The sequence below is a fragment of the Morone saxatilis genome, unplaced genomic scaffold, assembly GCF_004916995.1.
Source record: "Morone saxatilis isolate NCDOM2014 unplaced genomic scaffold, NCSU_SB_2.0 Contig11, whole genome shotgun sequence".
NCBI lineage: Eukaryota > Metazoa > Chordata > Actinopteri > Moronidae > Morone > Morone saxatilis.
This window is the reverse complement of record NW_023339663.1, coordinates 25,978,887-26,006,110: the sequence shown is the minus strand read 5'-3', so window position 1 is coordinate 26,006,110 and position 27,224 is coordinate 25,978,887. Positions and strand designations below refer to the sequence as shown.

Here is a 27,224-nt window from a genome sequence, read left to right as displayed (position 1 = left end):
CAATATATCTAGAAATAAAAATAGAAATGTATATATCGGTATATACACATTAAATAAAAATAAATTAGAAAATAGTATATAATATAATAAAAGTCTAAGTGTGTACATTATAATACAATATAGGACAATATATAGAGATAGAAGTGAGCGTACGCTACAGTATGACCAACAGAAGTCTAATGAAAAAATATTAGTGAGTACTGATGATGTTAATAATAAAAGACTGCAGTATTAGTGCAGATAAAAGATAAAGAAATGTATGAGGAAATCATATCTGAAGGTGTGCTCAGGAGCACAAAAATACAGGAGGTGAGAAAACAGAGTTGTATAAATCCCCAAGAGGAGCAATGTCGGGCAATTCAGTACACAAAACAAACACAAAAACTAACTGAATAATGCAGTTCATCACAAATAACACATGGAGTAGTAAGGTGTGAACAAAGTTCACTGTTTAAGATTTTACAAATTTATACAGGAGCAGTAACAAGCAAGTGTCTAACACGGTAAAAGTTTGAGTATTTTAAAAGCATAACAGTGTAGGAATAAAGAGAGCAGTTCAATACCACTTGCTCTTGTGGTATAAATGTGATATTAGCCATTCCAACTGAAGTCAACTCCAAAACAAAAATAAGAGGTGTATGAGGGGAACAATCCTGCTCCCCATAACAATGAGATGATGAAGAGTCGAAGTGTTTCAAAGCTGTAGGAGTTAGCTGTGAAGTGAATAGCAAATAGGCAAAAGGAAGGAAGAACTTTAATGCAAAAAAAAGAAAAAAAGGATCATATGAGGAAGTCTCTGCTGAACACCACAAACACACTGGGAGAGAAGTTAGGGTTGGAAGACCTGTCAGAAGTTTGACAGCGCAGTTGGTTAAAGTTACCAATGTGAAAATAACTCTAGCCTTATTCTCTTGCTTTTAGCCATCACAAGGATTGATTGTGTTCATGAAAACTAAGTATCATCCACAGTTAACTGTTTATGGTTCATTGTAAATTCATGAATACTGCTGTGAGCATTCTGTGCTTTGAGAGATGACATTGGCAAAATCCAACAAAATAAAGAGCATGTGAGCAATGCTCTTCACTCAGTATAAAGACGTGTAAGTTTTACTTTGTTGTTTGACCACTTGGGGGCAGTAAAACCAAGCTGTACACGTGACACATACATATTATCACCTTTTAAGCGGATATGAAGAACTCTTTAGAAAACTGATGGTTTTTACTCATCTAGCAGATGCAGAAAAAAAGTATTTTGTGTCTACCTGGCAAATGTCCCATGTTCACCTTCCTTTCAGCCACTTTGTTCACCAGTTAGTTGCTTACTAGCTAGTTGCTGACTGTCTTCTTTTTGATGCTAGGAAGATAGTGTGCAGTGAGTTTTCGCTGAAAACAGCTGCCTGCTGCTACTGCTGGGAAGGAGGTTGATGACAGTGATGAGACTAAACTGTACAATAATGTTGCGCGGTTGTAAAGCCAAGGAGTTAAAAGGTGCTAAAAGGCTCCATCGAGCAGCGTGGGGTGATTCCTCTGTGGTACATACTATATTCTGGTATATACTGTGAACGACACCTTTCACATAACATGTAGTCATGTGATCCAATGTATAGATATAGAAAAACTGATTATAGCAGCTTTAAAGAAATAGTGATGTGTTCTCATGGCCCCTCCGCTGGCTTGGAGAGAAATGATCCTGATAAAGCTAAATTAAGCAACAAAGTTACAGTTGAACTTAATTAACAGTTAGGAATGCAAAATCTAGAAAATAGGACTCATTATACTGTGAATTTCCCTTTATCCCTTGTTGTGGTCTTTTGTTTTTAGATGTGATTCAGCATTCATTTACAGTTACCCTTTCTTACACTCTTGCAAGCTTTTAGGGGGCACTGCAGTGTCTACTGAGGATACACTGACCCTGGAACCCTGTCTGACCCCTTCTGGTTTCACAGTGTCTGTGACACACTATCATCCAGTAATGTAGATTGATTCCTTAATCTATGCTAGCACTGAGTGTCGATTCAGGTTTCTTGACTGCCTTCTCAGCAAGCAGAAAAATACATTAGAGGGATCAACCTCTAATCTATTAATTCACCATTTAATTTGTTGCGTTCCCCTAAAGTCATTCCAATGTATTTTTAACAAGCCACTACAGGCTTCACCACAGTAGTTTCCATCCCCTTTTTAAAACCATCCAAGCTCAATTCAGTTTCACCTTTCCCAGGCAAACAAAAACAGTTTGCCTCCCAAATTAAATCTGTCAGACCAAGGTCAAAACACAGACAAACACTGGTATTGCTATTGAAATAAGAAAGGACTACAGATTAACGGCTGAGAAAAAGCTTTTGTTTTTCCCAAAGAAAGAGATGAAGCCCTGCAGCCCAAATGTATTGAAACATTTGTAATATTAAGCTGTTGTTTATTACACAGGCGGCTGTAATATCCGTTGTAACTGAGCCAACAGGGGAGATCAGGTGGCATATTTCCCCCCAACAGACACTTTTATGAAAACTCTTCACAATATGCAAACAATCAAAAGTGCAGTAATATTAATGGTAAAATTAACTTGTATGGATTGGAGTTGTGACAATGTCAAGACCTAACACCATTGATCCTCTCAATAAACTGTATTATCGACGAGTGAAATCTATTAGTAGTTTTCATAAAAGAACATAGAAGAAGATACTGGCTATGGATATGAAATATACCGTAAAGATGATGGACACATAAGCAGAAACCACTGCATGACCTGAAACCAAGTCTGATGGCCAACATAGTTAGTAAGTATGCTTACTGTGTGAATAAAATCAGTATAACTGAAGTCGGTTGTGGGGAGATCAGTGTAACCTATTTTATGCTTACTTGGTAACAGGGAAGGCTACAGCCCTTTTTGCTGACACAAGAGTAATGGGTTGGACTGTGTTTTAAAGTGCTTATTCTGTACATGATGTTCAGTCTCATTTTATTTTTATTCCTGGAGTTTGTAGAACATTATTAACTCTAATCGATATTTTAAATTTGTATAGTCATTTGTTGATTAAAGCTAAAAGGGAGTCAGAAGAAAACATTATTCTGTTATAATAATTCAAATTGTTATTGCTCAAATATCTAACTTGGATTGTGTGCTGATTGAGTCAAGCTAGCATTTAAAAAATAAAATGTGTAATTATGTAAAACTCGCACTTTGTGTTGTTATTTTCTTAACAATCAACTAACTACTGATTGTTGCAAAATACCTCCAATAATCAATGATAGGAAATTCCTTTAAATTGGCATCCCTAAAATGAAGAGTGATTAAGGAAGACCAAATGAAAGAATCAATACAAGAATGAACAAGTCTGTTTTAATTGGATCAACAAACCTGAAGTCTGTCGACATGAACTTTGACCCCTCCAATGTTGCCTTTCTTGAACGAGGCCAGCATGTCCAAGACTGGGTTGAAGCGGCTCCCCCTGGAGAGATTATGTTTTTAGGTTATTATTATTTCTTTCACAGTGCACAGTAGAGTGAATTCTAAGTCCAAACATTTGTGTTAACTGTTATATACTATATATATCATCAGTATGAAATCATCACAGCTGAAAGCTTTCTCAATAAATCAGCACATTTCACCCAGACCCTCATTGCTTTATTCGGTTTGCTGTCGCCTTTTATACCGGTCATCATCCCGATCAATAGCAAACTAACGACTATTGAGCTGCTTCTATGAGAGCCCACTGACTCATTCCAGATGCCGCAGTGTGGCTGTTTAAGTGTTTGCAGCACATTTAACATACGGCTTCCTGGATAATGGTCAATACCGCTATAATTAGCCCACCAGCCACGCTGTAGTGATACAAATGAGAAACATTATCACCCAATCAGCAAGCAAATACAGTTGCACCTTCCTGCTATAAAGATAAATAGTACACATAGAAGGGAAGAGAGGTAGAGAAGAAGGGAGGAAGAGAGAGAAAAGTGCACTGTGAGTGTCAAGACATTTTGTTGCGAGCTTGAGCCAGTATCAGACAGCAAAAGAGGGATATAGGGTGATGTATGGAGAGATAGGAGAAGGAAGAATGATGTAAGAAAGCTATCAGAGGACAGGAAGACAGAGAAAAAGATAAAGCAGCTATTATGGAGTGTGTATATTACTTGATGTTATCCTCGCGGATGAGAACCAGGAAGAGAGGACGTCCCTGCATCTTCCAGCACTGTTTGATGAACTGCAGGGCGTTCTGCACACACGTACACACACACACACACACACACACACACACACACACAGACACCATTTCAGATTGGCATGGGCATGGTGCTGGTTCAAAGATTTCAGTTTCCACTGTTTCTGAGCATAAATTGAATCAGTTCCATTTCTTCAACTTGCAGCTCCCAAACTTCAAACGCATCAACTGTCAAACTGAACAAAGTTTAAACTGCAAACTTTTTGATTCTGAAGATTCATTTATGTTTAGAATATAGACTAAACTGAAATTCAACAGTTGTTACATTAGATATATACATTGACTATTTGTGATTTGAAACAATATAGTCTGAAAATGGGGCATTGGCTTATTTATCATAACTATACTCCATACAACTAGAACAGTTCTGTGGTAGGATTTGAACAGGGGGAATCGTAACTATATTGGTATACAACTCAGACCTCTAAGCCATAAGGACACTCAGCAGCTGATGGTTTGTTTCAGAAAAGAAGAACCTCTTCATAAGTTTTTACAATTTTAAAAGTGTTGTCAACTGACTGGAAGCTGTTCCATTACTGCATGGCATCAGTTAGCGATAAAAATGATTAATTATGACTCTAAGGAAAGCACTTTGAATGAGAAACAAGCTGTAGTTTTGTGCGCTTGCAAACTCAATAATCAATCAATAAATCTAGTGCTTGAATTGAGTCAGTACTGTCAGCACTTTCTGTTTCTGTCCATCTCAGTACTCATTAGTCAGTGCTGCCACTTTTTAATAAATGTACCACAGGTACAGATGATGAAGTTATTATAAGTGTATGGGGAAATAGGGCAGTTTGCTGCTCAAGAGAGCTGCAAGAGGAGGCAAAACTGTAAAGCTACAATGTGAGCTAGAGGTCTAATTCAGCTGGAAAACTGCTGGTTAAGTGCTTAGTTCTCTGTTTTTGCTGTAAAATTGTTGATCATTCTTTCACATTCATTATTATCAGTATTTAGTGTTATGAATTAATCATGATTTGTACCCTCAAATTATTTATTTTTGTGCCTCAAAGACTGCTTGTGCAAGCTAGGCAGACAACCGGTTTAGACTACTTGCACCTTTTATGTTACAATTTAAGCACTAAATGAATTACAGAAGAGCTGAGTTTAGGAGAAGCCAGTATCAGTGCTGGTACTATGACTCTGGTATGTGCCCTTTCTGTGGGGCCAAGTAAAATAAGTATGCAATCAAACTCAGCTGATTTCCCGTCTTTTACACAAATGTCAGACTGCATCTATTTAGACCAGACAAACTGAATGTATCTCAGTTATCATTTAGGTTCTACAAGCACATATAAAGTGGTTAGCTGTGGAGTCATGGCATCGGTGAGCTCCACAAGTGAGACCCTGGCTTACCTTAATGTCATCAATCAACAGCATAACATCTTGAGACAAGTAAAAGTCACTTAGATCAAACACTATTGGGTAGCACACCACCGTCTTGCCCAGGATACGATAAATCTGGAGAGAGATACACACACACACACAGGACTGCATTAGAAGACGGATGGCTCACAAGTAGCCACGTATACATTATTCTGGGCAGTGTATAAAACAACCCATCAATCCTAAGATAGAGGGGACACACAGAAACTACATAACCACTCCAGATAACACACACACACATACAGTACATACACACAACTCGTACAAAGCTCCGTTTCACACATACAGATTGTCACAGGGGCACACACACAACCCTACAGACACACTGATGATGATAATGCCCTCTGGCAGTCTGCCATCTTCCCCATAAATGTTCCATTATAATATTGTCTTAGCAATGCGTTGGGAGCCATGATTCATTTGTTTGGCAATGTCTTTGTTTGAGAAAGCTGCTATGGCTCAACTTATTTGGTCGTGCTATGACCTTCATTTGAGAGAAACGGCAAACAACATCAGCAAGAGACGTAAGCACACACACACGCACTCGCACACACATGAACTGTACAGACACACTTCCACGGCTATATAACATGCACAGGGACACACACAGACTGCCTGACAGCAGCTTTGCATTTGAGGATAAAATAAGTCCTAAGAATAAGCAAAATCTATTCAGCATTCACTGATGTATACTGTATCTCTGAAGAATATAAAAACTCTTGGAACTGAGTATTTTCTGTCTTTGTGTTGAGTTTCTGAGCTGCAGTCGACTTGTCAGAGCTCTGGGAAATGTATGCAGATCAATATGTGGGAGGTGTGTTGGTGGTCACTCATGACCTGTGCAGCAGGGCAACATGAAGTGCACATATGTGTGTGCATGCACCAGCATGTACGTGTGTAGGTGTGTTTGCAAGCACATATACCTTGCAGGTCCCGATGCAGCCCACTGGCCTATCTGGACGCCCACTCAACCCCAGTTTCTTATTCACAGCAAGGAAACGGTATGCCTGCAGAAAGACACATGCACACACATATTTGCATAAACAAATACCTTGTCAATAAACACAGCATTCATATTGCACACAATCTTACTGCCAGCCTTTCTGTTTACAGACAAAACTAAAATCTTTATCTGTACATTTCCCTGTGATCCTATCAGTATTGCTTTGAGATTAAAAATATCATATTTGATTTGAAATGTCATGCCGCACAGTGCGATTCCATATCGTAATGAAAGTGCGACTCCATCATCTGTCTGTCCCACTGAGACATTTCTGTTGTTGCAACACATAAGCTGAAATTACAACCATATGGCACAGCCACCTACTGATATTAGCTCTGTGTAAAGTTATGAGATGTGCCGATAATGAAAGGTCCCTCTGCTGCCATCAGCAGCGTGCTTAGTGGACCCAAGTACACCCATGGGCACCGGAGCTGATAATGCTGTTATCTGCTGAGATGCAGAGGCCCGTAAGAAGAGAAACAGAGACCTAGCTGAGCCCTCATTAGAATAAATAAACGACAACATGCTGTTTGATAATTCCCGGATGAGCCACTTAGCATATTATACACTGCTAAAAATATCCATCCAGGCCCCACCCCCCTTAGTTATTGTTACCTGCCGTGCTTTACATTCCATTATACCACATATGCTGTTTACAATGGTAACAGATTCACCACTCATATTTAGATTGGGTCTTCATTTTTACACAGAGGTAAACAAAAGCAGGTTTCTCAGTTGTAGCTGCTGTCAGTTGATTTTGTCACTTAAATGTCTACTGTTGCTAGCAGATCTATTCAGATTTATTTTGCTTGCTAATTAAGGCCAACTCCATGAATTGGTTTTAAATGCCTTCTCAAGCTGACTTTATATGCTTCCAGTTGAATTGAAATAGAGAAGAATAAATAAATAGCATTGTTCTTGTATTGGAGGGTGAAGCAAGTTCAATCTGACATTATAGCATAGTATCCTAATTGAAAATGTTAGACTGTTATACAGTAGAAACACATGCCCGGACAGGCAACACAGGGGTTCGATTTATGCTCTATTGCTTGTATTTTCGAATAATGTTTCTAATCTGTCCAAGCAAAGAAGTCTAAATAAAGAGCAGGACAGGGTCGCTATTGTTACTCCAACTAGCATTGTGGCTTCCATGCTGAGGATGTGGCAGTCCTGAATGGCGATATTTCTGATGTAATAGGTGTCCTGCAAAACAATTTGCCCCACTTGTTAAGAAATGTCTTCCAATTATGCTATTTTGTTTTTTGTTTTAGAAAGGCCAAAAAAGGTCACCACCCATATATGACTGAAAAATTGTCCAGGTAATGGTCGTTTTCAGTTTCATTTGTTAACAGAAACGTGTACAATTTTACAGTTAAGTCAGTTTAATCATGTGGAGTATTACTAAGCCATGGCTGTATAATGTATGTGGCCCCTAAGGATCTGCGTCAAGTCTGAGAAAAATATTGGTATACTGCTTGGAGACTACACATTTAAAACAGGAAGCCTATGTTACAAACCAAGAGCATGGAGTTTGTATGGGAGGGTGTAAAGAAGAGACATTGTTTACGGGCGTGCAATGCTACAATAAATAACTATGACAGGTTAAAATGTACCAGTTGAGTCTTTTTCTTGCTGTAGATTGACCGGATTTTAAACAGATGAAACTGAAATGAAATTAGTCAGATTAGTCACTTACTCATTGAACAGATATCTAAAACTGCCTTGGTTACAGCACCACACTTTCCACTCAATAAAAATGCTCCAATCCAACATTCACCCCAAGGATAGCTATATATATTGGAGGTGGAAAGAGAACCTTTATTTTGGGCCTGATCAATGCATAATCTGTCCACACACTGTGGTATTCTATAGTTTAACTGTAAGTCAGATGTCATGCCTCAAGACTCAGTTTGGTCCCACAGACTCGAGGCAAAAACACAGAGTCAAGTCAAATGTCAAGTATAAAGCAACTTCAGGAGCTGAAAAATGTTAACATCAGCAGTGCAGGATGTCCACTGTGCAGAAGCTAGGAGAGAGCTCGACATTACTGCTCAACTCTGACAGAGTTTGGCTGCAGAAGATTGGCTTAGAGTAGCTGAGGTCAAGTTCCACGCTTAATTAGTGGACTGAAATTCTGTCAGTCATGTTGGAAAAAGTATAACTCCCCCGCAAGTTCAATTTAGATTTCAGGGCTAATGCAGCTCAAACCCTAACCCAAGCTCTAACCAACAACACGGTTTTACTTGAAGCCTTTTGCACTCATTGTGGCATTAGTAATACAGCTGCACAACTACCCAGGTATAAAGAGCAAGACAGATAAACAGACATATTTTTTCTCGCAGGTGCTGCATTAATTACCCAATTGTTACATCAAGGGCTCCGCAGTTTGTCAAAACAAAGCAGAGAAAAAAGGTCATGGCCCTCTCTGCAGCTGAGAGAATACAGGAGCTCCACCCTATCAGTTTCCAGAGCATTTCTTTGGTGCTTTAGATAAAAGCTCCTTACTGCTGTGTCGCCTGCTGTCAAAATGCACTGATTCAAAGATGCACAGAGAAAGAAGATGGACATTGATTTCTCGGCTCTGCTTGCTAGGAGCCCAGTGGTGTGACACACTCCCCACAAGTTACCATTTATGTGTGTTTGAACTGACTGTACGTTTGTGAATTACTTTTCTGATGTGAGTGTGAAACCAGAGTACTTATTCCCTTTGTGACAACCTATAAATTCTAAATTTAAATACCTCCCAATCCATCCTATCATGAAACAGCATCAGTACACCCACACACTCAAGTGGCACTGCAGGAAATCTGCCTATCAAGCCCTCAATGCCGCATTCTTCCATCTCAAACAAACTGCAATTCACAATGTCGGCCAAAAGGTGGTGCTCTGCTACTCCAGTGTACTTCCTCATTGTTGGCTGAGCTGAACACAACAGGAGGAACCAATGTTGGACCAATTAAAAGAAATTACACTACAAGATGAGAAGGAATTGTCTTTATACAAATATATACAAAAAAAGAGAATGTTAATTGAGGATTAAGTGGCATTGCAAATCACTGCCCTAACAGGCAAGAATGACACCTGGAGGAGAAAAGCCAAGGGAGGTTGGAAGAACCTCTGCACCCAAGACTTCCTGTGTGCAGAATACCAATGAAGAACGACAACACACAGGCAGCCTATCAAAGCATCCTTTCATTCCCTCACATTTACACTGACCGCAGCACAAACAGCAAGCCTGACAGGTGGGAGGGATAATAGAATGCTGTATTTAAAAGCTGTATTTCACATTTTTACAGTGGCTACAATGTGTGAGAATGTAGTATTGACTGACAAACCCTTTTAAAACTTTTAATTCAGTATAGGGAGATTCCTCAATTTGATAGGAGACAGGACGAGGTTCTTGCACACTTTTATAGCTGCTGCCTCAAGTAGTGTAAATGTTACTGTTGGTGTCACTAAATGTGCATAACAGATTTACTTTTACAGCAGATGCTGTCATCCAGAGGGACTTACAGTGCAGGTTGGAGTTCAGCATCTTGCAATACAGCTCAAAATGATTGAATTTGGGATTAAACCTTCTGGTTCTTCTGTACCCACTGGTTTGCCCCGTAAAATGTCTTTAAAGGAAAGGGTCATACATTGAAAGAGTTGTTGGATGGTGGAATTGTTCTTCCTGTGAAGTAATTCCTTACCACTGGTAAGTAAAGACTGGGCATCCGCAGTCCTCCAGTGTAAAAAATGCTTTCTAAACCTCAGGCGAAGCTAATGGCTTCTGCAGTCGTTGTTGGTTAAATGAAGTGTGTATCTTTGCAAAGTAAGTCATCTTTTAAGTTCAAAATTCCCTTGGACAGCATTTCCTTGCTGAGCTGTGGTGGAGGAATAGTGACACAAAGAAAGACTGTATTGGCTTCTGCTGAACTATTAACTGTATTCTTCTGCAAAACAGGGCCTGCAGATTTTGACCCTCATCTTTGTACTCACGTTAAGAAGGGATCTCGTCACAGCCAGAATGGAGAGGAGAAACGATAACAGCAACCAATAACTCTTTAAATGTCAAAGAAAAAGAGAATTTTTGTACCTGTCGAGCTGGGTCTTATAATTCATATATTTGTCCATTCTGACTGCTGGTCATGAATGATGAAAATGTTACTCACCACCTCTGTTGGAGGGATTTTGGAAATGCAAGAATGAAAGTCATAGGGCCAATGTCAATACAAAGAATTTCAGTTTTACAAGAAATGTTTCCCTAATCTCTGAGTTGGTGACTAAGATGTTATAATGACCAATGATCTTAATTAACAAAAGTATTAGAATAAGATCAAGGTGGGAAAATACCATAATTTCCCTTTAATGTCTCTTAAGACCTGCAGTCTTTGTGCAGTGTCTCTTTAGGACCTCATTTGGATGACCCCAGGTGTTGCCTGAAAGCGCAACATGCGGAGAGAATGAGAGTCTCAATACACAAAATATAGTCCGCATGATGTCCACATTGAGTATCAGATATAAAAGCGGGAGAGAAGCAGCTAAAAGAAAGGCTATTTTTGGGCCAAAGCTGTGATTTGCAAGGTGATAAGCTTTAGGGTGTACGGGTGGGAATAACACATTGCAAAATGTAATTGCCACTCTCCCATCGTCAGGCAGCTGTTGTCAACACAATCAAACGGCTGCGAGGGACGAGGTGAGGTGAGCAAATGCAGCCTGCAGCACCCGAGATGTTGGTGACTCTGAGATAAACAGATTCTGTCGAGGAAGAAGCGTCTGGCTGGGCTTAGGATTTAATATTCAGCACAGCGCCCGCTCTGACTCACAATTGCATATCCATCTAAGAGACTGAGCGCCACGCAGCAGAAAGAGGCAGAGGGGAGAGAAGGAGAAAGTAACAGGTATGACAGTTCAAAGGCAGATGATAGACCTGGAGGGGAGAGTTGTTTGGTGTAACAGACATAATGGGGGCGGGGCAGGGTGTAGGCCTAGAGGGGAGAATGGGGTTAGAGAAACGGATGTGACGGATGTAGCAGGAGATGGACAGAAGGTAGAAAGGCCTAGAGTAAAGAACAGAGACCGCAGAGATGACACAACAGAAGAAATTGTTTGTTTATGGAAGGTGGCGTAGAGAATAGAACAACACAACAGACCTGACAGATGAAGAACAGAGGCTAGGAAGGAGACCAGGGTTTAAGTGATGGATATGACAGAGGAGAGACCGAAGACAGGGGGGGAGATAGCAGACTTCAAACAGTACACATGCAGATGAGGGACAGTATCTAGAAGAGAGACCAGGCTTTGAGTGACGGATACAATGGGAGTGAAACAGAAGTTGGAAGGGAGGTAGTAGTTGGTGTCACAGATATGACAGTACAAATGGTGTAATCTGCTGCAGATGAAAGAAGCAGAGTGGACAGGAAAACAGCATCTAGTGCTGGACTTGTTACTCACAAAATGTTCAAAAGACTGCAAGTTCCTTCCCCCGTTACTGACAGAGTACCTCCACTGTTAATAATCAAGTAACCAAACAGATTTGATCGTATTATGTCATCCCACTGCAATATTTACACCCACAAAGGATTGGCAGTACCTCCATCAAGGCAGTCAAGTCAACTTTTCACCTATTTAACATTCACAATTGTTTGTTTACTAGGGTTGGGTTCCAGTAGACAACTCCATTTTGGATCCAGTTCCAAGTTGATAAAGTGCAAGTTAAGTCTAACAAATATCTTCTGTCTCCCTTTTTAATGAAAGAGTAATGTACATGTATAAAACATAGCAACCTAACTAAAAAGTAAATATTTTATATATATTGGAACTTAGAGAATTACACTGAACTGAAAGTCAGTCTTTGAGTTTTAGCTCTTAGATATGATGAGTAGACTTGCTGGTTTCAGATTTGATGAAATTCACATTCCTTTTGTTGAGAACACAAAATATGAATAATGAAAGCCCCAGCAGGGATTTTTTATAGGTTTTGCGTACTGAATTTCAGTTTTTAGTTGCATTAGGGCTGCCACAAAACGTTATAGTTTGACGTGTAAGAGTAGCATTACTGCTAAAGTAAAAATGTACCTTTTGTTCCATTCTTCATAAACAAATAGAGTCTACTTCAGTAGAATGTCACTTAACATGGCCATGACAGTGTCATAACCTGGATTAAAGACTAAAGTGACTGATGAGCAACAAAGAGATAAAAAATAAGGTAGGACATTTTTGTTCAACAAAATATAGATAGGGAGGTTTGGAAAATGTAAACAATAAAAAATTTTAACCCTTTTCTTATCTTTTATGGGTTGAATAAGTATCATAATACCAGTGTAAAAAAAAACAGCTTCTCTAAATTTTTTACATTTTAAATGTTACTGGGATTTCACCGGACTGCAGCTTACAGCTGTTTTAATATTCTCTTCAGAAGCTCCTCAATTCCACAAACTCATCTGCTTGTTTTGACCTCCAAGTATTCAAATGCAGGAGTGAAACAGTTTTTAAGGTAATAATGTGATTCTAAATAAACCATTCTGAATATCACCGGTCAACATTCAGAATATCTTTCGTCTCTTACAGAACTGCCTAATGTAGCCGCTCAGCTCCATGAATCTCTAATTTGCCTGAGTGACACAGTGACGGCTCCACCATTACGCTGATCAATCAACATGAACAATCACTGTTCGACTGATCAGTCACTTCAGCCAATCCGCAGCCTTGCTGTGATTGATGGGACAATCGTGAGGAAAATCTTAAGAGCTAGGAAATCTTGGACTGACAGGCAGATGGACATACCGAGCCAAGTTCTGCTCAGGTATTGATGGCTAAAGTAACCGCTGAAATGTAATGAGTGAGGTCTTGACTCAATCCTCCCTTGGACAGTGATTGTCCAATCATAGCTTAGCAACTGTAACTAGGCACACCAGGTCTGTTAAGCATTGTATTTATCCTGTAATAAGAGCGATATACCACACATGAAGAGCTTGGAGGATGGTGTCATTTGACTAACCTTTCCAAAACCAAAAAGAAGAGTATTGTAAGGAACAGATAAAACAGTGCATTTCTCTAAGATAAGCTGCTAATGTTAGCATGCCTGGCTAATTACAGTCTGATATGAAAACCTTTCTCATATTGTAACTATGAATCCATATTTTAAATTATTTTAGTGGTTTCTCTTTTTGATACAAACTGGAAACTCAGCTGGAGACTGACTGATGATGGACGTAGCAACAATACCCATGGGGGGTGGGGCTCTGTAAACAGCTTCGAAACTGTGTGACCAGGGTGTGTCTGTGTTACCTTGACCAGTTCCTTCTGAGGCCAGATCTGGATCGGTTCCACCTGCTGGGGCGTCTGGGTCTGAATGCCATAGGTGTTCAAAAACACCTGCAGTCTACACACACACACACACACACACACACACACAGACACAAAATAACAATATTGCATTTATAATTTCAGGCATTGTGTAGGCTATGTAGCTGTGGCTGGCACTGGTGCCCTTTTAAACTTGATAAATGCCTTCCCTACCTGCTGTTTGGGAAATAAACAACCCTTCTACCAGTCCCAAATCACAGACACACAAAAATATGTATTTAATCGTTTGTGACTTTATACTTCTTCAAAATAAATGCTGGAAATTACTTTAACTAATTATCCCCTTGTGAATCTACTGTTTCTACAGCAGCCTTTGACCTTTAAATCATACATTGTAAATCTGCGGCTTTATGAGTCTATACAGTAGTCCTTGAAGCTATAGCTATTGGCCTTGTGTTCCTGTAAATATAAAAGTCATGTAAATCTTTATCATGAAGTTACAGCTGTTATTGAGCCACAGCACACACCGGAGAGCATAAGTGGACCGCAGTGAGAAAGATGATGCACGAGTCTTGATGGGGGCTGGCCAGCAGCAGTAATTGAAGCTACAGGTTAACAAGCTTCACAGAGTCGTTTGACCCTGTTTGACACACATACACCCACACTCTTACACATGTATCCAAGCGTGCATACACACAGACGTACTCACACAAACCCACGCACACAATGATAAGAGTGACAGATGATGGCAGAGGTCAGGCTGAGCTCCAGCTTTATGAGCTCACCACAATTACAGCTCTGAAAGAGCTGAATAGGAGAGAGGAGCGGAAAATAACCACGCTTTATGGCCTGCAACACATTAAGAGGCACACACACTTATGTACACACACACATTACCTCTGGCTTTCTGCTATCAGGGCCACGTGAACAACTACGTCGTTCTCTATGGGACCCTGTGAAAGAGACAGAACAGAGAGATTAACATGTGAACCACATCTCTACTACATGTCACACAGACAGAAAACACACAGACCTGTGTGTTTTCTTTCTTGAGCTCATTCCTGCTTTGGCAACACTGTAAATGTGCACTGGAACTAATGCAAAGCAATTGAATCTGTAAGGATGGATTACAACGTTTAGATCCAAGTGCTCATTCTGGTATTTCTCAGTCTAGTGTGACTTAGTTTTTTTCAGATTTTTTTTAGCTAGGATTAATGTTTTACATTCTTGTTTTTGTTACTAATTCATTTCCTTGCTTTGGTAATGCTGTTCATTTAACACCCATGTCAATAAAGCAAACTGGAAAAGGATTCAACTGAGATGAATTAAAAATAGTTCATTTGTAAGTGTGTGTGTGTGGGTTGTGTTGTTAGGTGTTGTGTGTGTGTGTGCTCGTGTCGTTTGTGGTGTGTTGTGTGACGGACGAGTCGTGTGGTGTTGTGTGTGTGTGTAAAAGAAAGAGAGAGAGGGAGAGAAAGAGGGAGGAAGGGACATTGGTTCAATTTAAAATTCACCTCACTCCCTATCATAAAATGATAATACTGTCTGTGTTATTGCTACCTCCGCTTTCTCACACAATTTCAATGAAAGTTAAACTCTGAATAACCAACAAAGGTTGATGAGCGACGTGGAAGCGCTGGGCTCGGAGGTAAGGAGCTGGGAATTAAGCAGGACGAGGGAAATGTAAAAGAGAAGGAAGAGCAGAGATGGAGAGAAGCATGAGGCTGATACACCAGACACTCTCTCCGCTTTGGTGCCCACACAGTGAGATGAGTTGAAATGACATTAAATAGAGAAGTATAATACAGACAAAAAGAAATAGAGAAGCGTGACATTTGTGATGATTTTTTTGTCATAAGTGAAATACCAATTAAGTTGAAGAATGTTTTGATAATAATTTTAAGCCTTTTATTAAGTAGAAATCCTACGCACTTGCTGGTTGCAGCTTCTCTAATGTGAAGATTTGCTGCTTTTCTCATTTTCAAATCATAATACTTAATACCCTTGGGAGAAGTGACATGACTAATTATCAGACAATTTCAGAAATCTCAATATAATAACTCACTGGGCTATGGTAAATTGTGGCGGGCATTTGGCATTCATTTTGACTAAATGGCCAAGAGAAATAATCTAAATAAAATTAGTTTCTGAATCAGGTTACTTAATCAGGAATTTTTCTGTAACTTATAAAACTATGTTAGTGTCACTTACTAGTAAAAGCTGCTTAGAAAAGAACTTTCTGAACTTTTAGTTTGTGTCACTTAAAATTTTCAACGTAATCTGTTTGAACAATTCTTTTGTTAAAATAACTGCATTTACTGTACAGTGCAGCACGCTTCACATTGTAGCATTCTTTTTCTCCACTATACCTATGATACTGTTTCAGGACATTTAACATTGTAACAAAGTAATCCGAAAATAACCAATAGAACTGCACAATGACCACCATAAAATAAAAACATTTATACATTGTATACTATGTAAATAATGCATTCTAGTAAACAATGTTTCTTCAAAATGAAGTAACATCAAGGTGGACCGAATTAAGCATTAAAAACACATGGCTTTTCATTGCTTTCATGACTGTGGCCTCATGAGGAGCCCATCAAAGCAACACTTCCACTTGCACTACTACATACAGACAGTCACAATTGGCCAGAAGAGAGCATCCGATCACTCATGCTGCCTGCAGTGTGAATGCAGGGTGAGAGACAACATGAAAGACAAGGAGAAAAATACACAGAAAAAAGAGAACAAACAGTAATTTCAGAGGTTTTTTCTGCAGTAATCTCAGACCTTTTGGGCTCGTGGACAATCATGGAAAACAGACAAGAGACATCACAGTTGTTTGTCTTGTAGTGGAGCATCTGAGTACATCACACAGAATAAATCACATTCAGATGAAGCAAATATGTCGAAAGAGACAATTTAAATTTTGAATTCACTAACAAAGGCTGGTATTGTGTTTTTGTAACAGAAAAAATGGAAAATATCTGTATTAAATGACTATCTCACTAGTTGTATCCCTGACTTTTTTCCCATGTGGTTTCTCTTAAATGTATATGACTGTAAATGGTACTTATGAGAGTGTGTATCTGTCAGTCAGTTTGAGTGTGTGTCACCATATTTCTTTGTCTTATTGCTTGGCAAAAGTCATATTTATTTGTCTTTTTGTCCTATTACTTTTATTCATGATAGGTTTACGGGTGTTAACAAGTGTGCATTTCTTGTGTATTGTTATATTTATGCACATATACAATTCTCTCTGTATGTGTCCTTCAGTGCCTTTAATCTTATTGTTCTTTACATGTAGAAGTACTATTTATATGTGTAATTTATACGTGCTTGTGAAGTGAATTGGAGGCAGAGATGATCATCTTCAGTGCGCTGAGTGACGGCCTATTCAGGGCCATTTAGGAAGCAGGCAGCAGCTTGTGACTCACAGGAACAGCGGCCTTTCATCTCGTTCTCATTGTGGGGATGCACACACACACCCACACATACACACATTCACATAGAACATGGCAACACTCTTGCACATGAGGGGAGACAAGCACTGACCGGCAAGCACAGATGCTCAGATTCATAGTCAGTTACAGAACATAGAGCCAGGGAACAATACACACAAATAAGCATGCGAGTTGATGCGCGCGCACACAGACACACACACAGAAAGCTGGGAGCCATTTTGTTTTGTCGATAAGAGCTGGTTTTAGCCAACAACCTCGTTATCATAAATCAGAGAGTAGAGAGAGAGAGCAGAGAGATGGGGGTGGCTGAGGAGAAAAAACCGACGTCTGAACACAAATCTCTCCTGATGAATGGGGGAGCAATGGCTTCTAAAATGCTGCAGAGCAACTATCTCATTAGCGCTGGTCTCTGAGCAGACAAAGGACTCATTTGGCGAAGGAGAAGATATGGAAATGCATAATGGAGACACAGGAGAAATGTACTCTCTCAATCGCTCCTCCGTGCACTGCAATCGAACCTCTGCAACAGACAACTGTGCAACCGCAGAGAGGACAATGAGATGAGTCTTCAAATGTTTCTTTAAACAAACTTTTTGGCGGCACCCTAAAAACATCAATGTAGTGTGACCGAAATGGTGTCAAGTCTGACAGGGAAACAGAAAAGGAGAGGTGTGCCATTTCACCAAAGTGGCTCTGCTGCAGACTGCTAAAAGGCAGTTAACAAATCATATTGGACCCTGGATGTACCCGGTGCTGGGGCCATTGGTCTGATGTCAGCACAGCTCAGGCCAAATCTAACAGTTTAAAGACCTCTGGAGCACTCCCTGGAATTGGAATTCAGACTAATTAATGAAAAGAAAAAAAAGCTGGTAGAGCAAATTAGTTGCAATTGAATATAGATAATTAAAGTTCTGAAACTTTAACTAAGCATTATAATACAGTACAAAAGGAAATGGACTGAATTGTCCAAATGCTGAGGCGGATTTGATGAAAACAGACATGCTGTTTCAACCATGTGTTACATTGCTCTTAGAGCGGATATGCATGTGAATACAATTTTCTTGACTGGAAAAAAAACGTGCTCTCTTGCCCTTACTGCTGTTACCACCTACACATTAAACCTACACGCTAACCTACGATTACTACAAGTTCAAACAGCTTCTCTCTCGGAATTCTACGGGAAATGATTAACTACAGAAGACAAGGTGAGCTGAGGGAGATTGAGTAAGCCAAAAAAAAGGATTGCATCATTCTAAAATGAAATAACTCCTGGAGTGCACTCAACCTTACAGAGTGATGATATCTAACAGTGTACAGTATGTATCCAAGAGGGAACTTGCTGCTGGGCGAACAATGGGGATTCAGCTACAGGGCAACATACTATATATCTAACTGAGGTGGCAGGTTTACCATAACATGGCCAGGCAGGAAATCTAAATGTACTGTACATAAGCCCATAAAACCAACATCACTTCTGGTACCTATAAGAAAACATAGAAAACTTCCTCTGTGGGGGAGTTTTGCATAATTTGCCCTAACAGCAGGATGATTCAATAACAAACCTTTGAATTCATCTTAATTCAAATTCAAAATCAAACTCAACAGGCTACGCTGCATCATAAAATAAAATAAAACTATAAATTATAACTATTAAAATCAGTATTTTAATATCAAAGGACTAGTTCAATATTTTGGGAAAATTAGATTTCAGACTAAGAACTGAAAAGAAAAAAAGCTGGCAAAGCAAATGAGTTGCAATTGAATACAAATAATTACACTGTGTTCCAAATTATTATGCAAATATGATTTCAATTAAAGAAAAATTAAATTTTTTGTTTTTCAATGAAGGTTTTCAATTTCTTGCTGCTTTTGCGAGTGTGGTCTGTTGAGGATGTCATTGGACATCAAATCGTTTCAGACAGATTTGTTCTAATTTGTTGGTGCCAGTGTGGCCTAAATTATATGAGGAAGAGCTACATGAAGGCGTTGTTCACATTTATTAAGCAAGTCAGCAGGTTGTCATTTGCAATATGGGGGGAAAAAAGGATCTGTTTTGCTGATGAAAAGGTAGGTGTATTTGGTTGGATGTGGAAGTGGGGGGGTGGCGTTTCAAGTTAGGTTGAAACACTGGATGATATTTGAAATAGTAAGAGAGATCTGTGTGAAAAAGTATTTTTTGTGTCTTGATAGGTTTTGCAGTGCTGTCAAGACGGGGTTCATTCGAGGATGAAAAAGTGCGTGTTAGAAGAAAAGTTTCTAGTCGAGGCTTAATAATCTATGAGTATGTAAGGAGTAGCACTGTTACAAAGCAGGGTATTTGAGTGTGGTTGGCCTCTGAGATGAGTCCTACGACCTCTCGATAGCAGGAGTTGCTCCATGAGAGGCTGGCTGATGTGCATAAAGCTGATATTTGGCACCCCTGGTAAACATGCAGATCAAAGGATAAGATTGATTGAGTAAGGGCTCAGAAATACATGAGGGATCTGAATGTTTCTAAGCAGAGTTTTTTCCACTGATGATATTTGGCGTGGGCTACCATCTGAGTGGTGTCAGCGGTGTATGGAAAGGAGTTCTGGATGGCCCAACCATGTCCCAACCAAGCTGCGACGTCAGCAAGGAGGTTGGTGGAGGGATGTTTTTGGGGCTGGAATCATGGGGAAGTGAGTTTGTAGGCCCTTTTAAGGTGCCTGAAAGGTGTCAAAATGACCTCTGCAAAATATGTGGAGTTCCTAAACTGCCCTTTCCTGCCATGGTATAAAAACCGTGCCTTCCGAGTACAAAATCATTTCATGTAAGACAACGCACCATTCCATGCTGCAAACAAATTACCATTGAGGCCTTGGGCTGCTATGGGCTGCTATGGGGCATTAAGGGAGAAAGAATCACGGTGTGGCCACCATCATCTCCTGACATCCAATCCTACTGAGAACCTGTGGGAGCATCCTTAAAAGGAAGCTCTATGAGGGTGGGGTCGCAGTTTTACCTCAAAACAGCAGCCACTGGGGCCAATTCTGGCATCCTTAAAGGAAATACAGGGCAGAAACTGTACATGGACTTACAAGTTCAATGGATGAGAGTTGTTAATGTGGTATCAAAGAAGGGCTCCTATGTTAATTGTAACTCGGATCTGTAAAAGATGTTTTTGATGGAAATAGCTTTGATTTTAGAACAATTATCCCCTCTTAATGCAGAAAATACAGAACAGATTTTCTGTTTCAATCCTTTAGAAACTATATGTTTGAAACTCTGTTTTGCATAATAATTTGGAACACTGACATTTTGAGTATTTTGCAAAAAAAGGATTTTCATCATTGGTAACTGTGTTTAATAAAATTACGATATAATTGTTGAGGAATAAAAACTCCTATTGACTGCCAATTATATCGACTATGTAGGGAAAAAAGAACAAAAACAGTATATGCATAATAATTTAGAACACAGTGTAAAGTTATGCAACTTTAAAGAAGCATTATAATACATTACAAAATATTAAAGGACTAGTTCAATATTTAGGGAAATAACCTTTCGGTAAGAGTTAGATGAGAAGATTGATAAGACTCTCATATATACATCTGTTCGATATATTGTTACAGCCAGCACCCGGTTAGCTTAGCTTAGCATAAAGACTAAAATCAAGTGTAAATAGCAGTGACCAACCAAGAAATATTCTGGCTACACTTTTTTCTGTACACACATTTTTTGTACAGTTTAAAAAAACGAGATACAATGTTAATCAATGAGCTTCAGAGGTGCTGGTAGGCAGACTTTGTTACTGTTGGACAAAGCCAGGCTAGCTGGATTTAAGTCCATGCATGATCATCCAACTGTAACTGGATGTGTTGCCTGTATAAGATACATTTTTGTAACATGTTGGCTATATCATCCTAAAAGCTGATGATACTCTTGTTGTTACAGCTTGTTTCCGCTGCCAAAATGGCCAAAGAAATCCTGCATGTAATGATTTTGATACAATGAGGTTTGATGGTAGTAGGAGACTGGTATTATAGCAGGGTAATCTCTGGGTCATAGCACAGTATGTTTCATCTTTCAATTTTGAGTGCTTTTCTTATAATACTGAACTATTCTTGCAAATACACAACACAGAATATCAAAGATGAGTGTGCCTGAGGGAAATCCGGCTCACCAGGCAAGAACATTGAATACCTTAAAATTGTATACACAAGAGGGCGTGGGCAGGAGCAGAGACCTCAGAGCTGCCACCAAGCAGAACTTGTGCTCTGTTAGGCTGAGGTTTAGGGGTGAAGTAGAAAAAGATCATAATCATTAATGCAAGCATCCTGCAACCCATTCAACTGCACCAATAATTAATTGAATCACTGAATACCACTGAGTTTTGCCTCCAAGTTTGAATTGATATGGAAATAAGATTAATTTATTCATGAATTGAATAGAAGAAAGCTAAAACAATGCAATGAAGTATTTAATATTAACTTGAGACCCCTTGTAGGAGGAGTGTTTGAAAAAACCAGATGGAGTTAGTGAAGTATGCGGTTATAGCAGGAACAGGCAGGTGGTGCAAGCAGCGTGGTTGGGCCATAAGGAAGCCTGGCCAAGGACTTTAAATATGGATATAAAAACAATAGAAACTCAGCAAGACCAAATTCTGGTCCCACGTGGAGACTCCCGCAGACTTTGGTCCGGTCCAACCAAGTTAAATAATTTTACAATAAGCATATATCAAAGCACTATGTACTGTATAAAATGGTTTAATCAACAGTAAATGACAAAATGACTCACTATGACACCTAACTCACAAATAGGAATTACACAAGTCTGTGCCAAAATGCATTAAAGGAAATCTTTCTGTAGCCAACACAAAGGGCTGCAGCAGCAAAATGACATTTGTCTACACCTGGAAAGCAACAACTCAGCAGTCCTGCAGTCACAGCCCTGTGCTGAGCAAGACTGGTCTGGGCCTTTTTAAATAATGTTTGTTCTTAGATGATAAAGCTGCTGTTATTCTGTCTGTTTATTGTCATAAAAAACCCAAGAAAAAACAAAATAAACAAGGAATTAAACACAATGTGTAGAGTCATCTGTTTAGCCAAAGCCTCATCCTTTAACATTGTTTCACATTTATACATTTATACCTGGTCACCCCATTCTGACCACGAGGTTGAGGCCTGTTCGATAGAAGTTAATCATCCATTTGCTCTTCATTTTCCACAAAGAATATCACTTCCCTGGTTTTCACTTCTCTTATGCGAAAAGGAAGACCACGACTTTGGTACATGCTCTGGTAGCTTATAGACTTGACTACTGTAAAAACATTTAATCTGGACAAAATAAAACCTTTTTAGAAAAGCACCATCGTGTTTAAAACATTACTGCATGGATAGTAACTAGCTTGCTATTTTAACCATTTAACCATAACTCCACTCCTAGCTTCCCCAGATTTACCTCCTATTAATGCCAAAGCAGAGTTTAAAATGCTCCTAACAAATTAAATATTACATGGACCTGCTCTGCCATTAAAGGAATAGTTTGATATTTTTGGAAATTCCCTTTCCCTATGTATCTCATGTCTGTGTACTAAATATAAATCGACAGCCAAGAGAATGTTATATGGAACACCGGGAGCGCTCTGACAGCCGTCAGACCACAGCTGGGCCCCCAATAGTTTCCCTATAGGGCCAAACGAGGGACAGAGGATGCTATGGCATGTCTCCTTCACTCCCTCCTACAACATCTGGAATCACCAGGCAACTTTGTGCAACATTTCTTGTTGACTTCAAGAAACTTTACGATCTCAACATCCCTCCACTCATCCACTGGGTTCAGCCATTATCACCAAAACCGGAGTCGCTCAGGGCTTTGTCCTGGGTCCCTTCCTTTACACCCCTTTAAATACTCTGATGACACTGCCATACAACTTGGACTACTTGATGACAATAACTCCGTAACAGCCAATCAGAACTCTATTTCTCACTTCACACAATGGGGCAGTGATAACTACCTGCAGCCGAACATGGACAAAACAAAAGGACTGGTCATCAAACACACTTCACACTGGACTGGAGACCACCTCCATCCATGGCAAGACAGTTGAGCAGGTGAACAACTTCAAATATCTTGAACTCAAGTTTTGATCAACAAATCACTTCTATCCTGAAACAATTCCAGCAAGGACTCAATCTCAGAGCACCGTCTGTTCAGAGATACAGGACTTTAAAATGCAGAAGAGCTTGCTTCAGCAGGAGTTTTGTCCCTTCTGCCATAGCACCTCTGAACAAACTGCCTCACTGACAATGCTGTGAGCTGGGATGTATGAATTTAATGTATTGTCTATATCTGTACGTTGCTTGGTGTATGTTTCTGTGTTGTACTGGCTGTGAAAACAAAATCTCTCGCTGAAAAGATAAAATCTGTGTGCAGTGATGCCGCTTATGCCGCCTGTCTCTCTCACCACATCTAAACCTAATTGAGCGTTGCAGTCCTCAACTCTCCCACTCTTGCCCTGCTGGCATTGACCCCTGAGGCAAGTTGTATGTTTCCCGTCCTGCCACCTCAAGTGAGTTGTGTGTCAAATAGGCACCCAAATGTGAAGGAGTCAGTTAGCTGCTTGAAAAAACTTGATTTCCAACAAGGGTAGACATTAGGCTCGTTCAAGGTGAGCCAGGCTTGCGCAGAATCGCTCACCGTTGATCGCCGCACAATGCATGCCAGTTAGATTTGTGCCCGACTTGATGCAAACTGGGCAACGATTGAGATCAAGGCAGATGCAGTTTTTAGAGCCAGATGCAGCTGTTGCTCTCCTCTGACTGACTGGGAAATGCCTGGCTGTCAAAAGCTGACTGGCTCTTAGTTTTGACAACAAACACCACGTTTACTGGATTTTCTGACTGTAGCTGTTCCATGTCTCATGTTGTGCAATGAATCTGTTAACATGCAGATCTTGTGTGGTTGATAATGATAATAAAGTCACATTATATATCTGAAAACTACAGGTAGTCCAAGGATGGTCTGACATTTTTGTGACTTTATTCTCTGAAGGCTGCTGGAAACTGTCAGATTTAACTTCAGCTTTTTGTCACCTCCTCCCGCTGCTACTGCCTGATCTCGTCCACTTTCCAGTCAAAGTGCAGTTCACCTTGAGCGAGCCTATTGATTAAAAAAGTATTTATGTATGTATGTGTATGTGTGTGAGTGGGTGGGACTGTGTGTGGAGAAGAGGGTAAGGGTAGAGAAAGCAAGAAAACAGCATAGAATAATTATTATATATCTCACTATAAGTGAGAAAAAATGGATGACAGAGCTACAAAGCAGGTAAAAAAAGACGGGTAGGGACGGAGGCAGAGAGCCGTGTTCTTATTAGTTTTGTCTCAATAAGTCTAATAACACTGTCTGTTCCCACTGTGTATGCATGTGTGTACCAACCTCAGGCACTTTTCTGCGACAGGAAGAACAAACACTACTGTTTACCTACGCATGCACAAACACAAAGAATGACTAATGAAAGAGGCACATTAATAAATAGAGATGGCATACATCTGTCACGAAAACTAAACAAATTAGGAGAAATAACACTTTCACCATCTGCACAGTGTGTGGAGACACACACTCCTGGACAGAAAGAGACAGAAAAAAAATAAAAGATCTTTAATTCAACCCAAAGGTAATCCTTTACTGTTCTAGTACAATCCAGGAAGTGTATTACTTTGGACAGTAAACATAAAAGCTTATCTGAACTGGCTATAGGATGAATTACTACTTGACAATTATGAGTATAAAATGATATATCAAATGAGAAAAGTTGCAGTTAAGAAATGAAAAGGTCTTTACAAAAGTGCACAGCGTGGCCTCTGACCTGCAAAAACAACAGGAAGAAATCAATGCAGACAAGAAGGTGGAAAAAGGAAATAAAAGCAGTCTTGAGATGGGGCAAATTGAGACATGCTATTAACGAGTGCTATAGTGCATTTGCAGCTGCAGGACGGGCTGGCGGAGGTTTGCAGCGGGCCTTGCTGCTGCGTCCTGTCCCTCAGAGATATGGCCGCGCTAAATTTGACAAAGTGAAAAGCCATTTGCCAGAGAACGCTGCAGTGAGTCCCTGCAGAACAGAAATGAATTTCAGCTCCGCTTCATTTGACTTTTCCCCCAAAATTAAAAGCACTGAGTTGTGACGCAAGATGGGAAGCGTCTGAGATCTTTCTTTCTTATTTCCCTTTTTCTTTCTTTCTTTGCTCTCCTCTTTCATTCCATCTTTTACCTCTTTCCTCCCTCCCTCTCCCTTACTTCCAGCCTGCTTCATTTCCTTCTTTCCATCCGTTCTTTCTTCCATCTTTCTGGTATTCCATGCCACCTTCTTTTTTCGTCTGTATTTTCTATATTTCCTTCCCTCTTTCTATTGTTCTTCCGTCATTCCTTCTGTCTTTCTATCCCTACATCGTTTTGCTCCTTTAAGATGAGCCAGGTCTGTGCACAATCGAATGCACGCTGGTTAGATATGTGTCCGACTTGATGCCGACTCGCTGTGACGTCGTGCACATGTGGGCATCGATAACCTTGCAGGGTCGAGGCCGCAGTTTTTAGAGACAAGCGCCACATTTGCTCTCCACTGACTGCAAGACCCAGGGCATAACGGTAAACGCCTGGCAGTCACCTGATCTAAGAGCTGATTGGCTCTTAGTTTTGACCACAAACACCACATTTAGTAGAAAACCTAATTCCCTGTGTGATTACACTATTTATTGCTAGATTGCAGGCTGTTAGCCTCATGGTGCTGCTGGAAACTGTCTGACTTGACTGCAGCTTTTTGTCACCTCCTGCTGCTGCCGCCTGATCTCTTCCGCTTTCCCGCCGAGGCACAGTTCATCTTCCTCCTTTTTTTCCTTCTTTCTGTCCTTCCATATCTTCTCATTCTTTCCTTCCCTTGTCTGTCCTCCCTGGTTTCTTTCTTTCTTTCTTTCTTTCTTTTCATCTCTTCATCTGTCTTTCTGTCTGTCTTCCTTTCTTTCTTTTACCTCTCTCTGGAACTCACTACCTGTCTTCATTCCTCTCACTCTCTCGGTCTCACAGGTCAGAAGTAAATCGTCTACAAACAAACAGAATCTCACAGAGTCAAATCTCAGACGTTTGTGTCAAAACAGCTCTGCCAGAAACACAGTCAAAACTCAAACACTCACACACACACAGGATGGAAATGACTTGAACCAGCAGTAGCTTTATGTACACAGCTGTTAAATTTGCAAATCAGGTAGCTGACAAAGCATCACCACATCTGATTAATGTTGTGTACTGAACAGAGACTTCATGAATTTTTTCCCCATTATAATTACATTTCTGGTGTTTGTTTTCTTTCAATTTCCTTCTGACTGTTTAGAGAAAATCTTTTAAGAGTAAGTGATAAAATTCAATAAGTGCAACAGTGGAAGAACTTTGCTGTGTGTGTTTAAAAGCAGAATACACTGTACAATAATAAACGATTTAGCATGAAAAGGATGCTGTAGCATGCTGCTGTGAATGTCTACTTAGATAACAGTCACACATACACAGAATGATGGGTTGTATTAGATCCAAATGTCTTGTTCTTTCCCTCCAGACAATACCATACGGTGACTTATAAACGGACTGATCGATTGACTGACACTGATTCTATGGAAAACAAAAGTCCTGTTTTGTGGCTAAATATTTAACCATCTAAATGAAACTTAGAGTGAAAAAAAAACTTCCGCTGAACTCAATGAGACTCTGCGACGTTTATTTCAAGGTCAGATCCCTCCCACTGTGTCGGCTGGCAAAGCGCAGCACGAGGGAGGCAGCCTCGAGCGAGCATCACATCACAAAGGAATAAAACATTCAAAGACTTTTATAAAGTTAAAAAGCAAGCGAGGGAAT

The 27,224-nt window shown here is 39.9% G+C and overlaps 1 protein-coding gene across 2 annotated transcripts in view; it reads right to left on the bottom strand.

Moving 5' to 3' along the window:
* Positions 1–27,224, bottom strand: part of phkb (phosphorylase kinase, beta) — a 105,454-nt gene that overhangs the window by 14,023 nt on the left and 64,207 nt on the right. For both annotated transcript variants that reach the window (XM_035682350.1, XM_035682351.1), the window contains exons 15-20: positions 14,794–14,849; positions 13,879–13,972; positions 6,527–6,610; positions 5,574–5,678; positions 4,129–4,211; positions 3,356–3,446 (exon numbers count right to left, since the gene is read on the bottom strand). In XM_035682350.1, the coding sequence (XP_035538243.1) occupies positions 3,356–3,446; positions 4,129–4,211; positions 5,574–5,678; positions 6,527–6,610; positions 13,879–13,972; positions 14,794–14,849 (513 nt within the window). The remainder of the gene's footprint in view (positions 1–3,355; positions 3,447–4,128; positions 4,212–5,573; positions 5,679–6,526; positions 6,611–13,878; positions 13,973–14,793; positions 14,850–27,224) is intronic.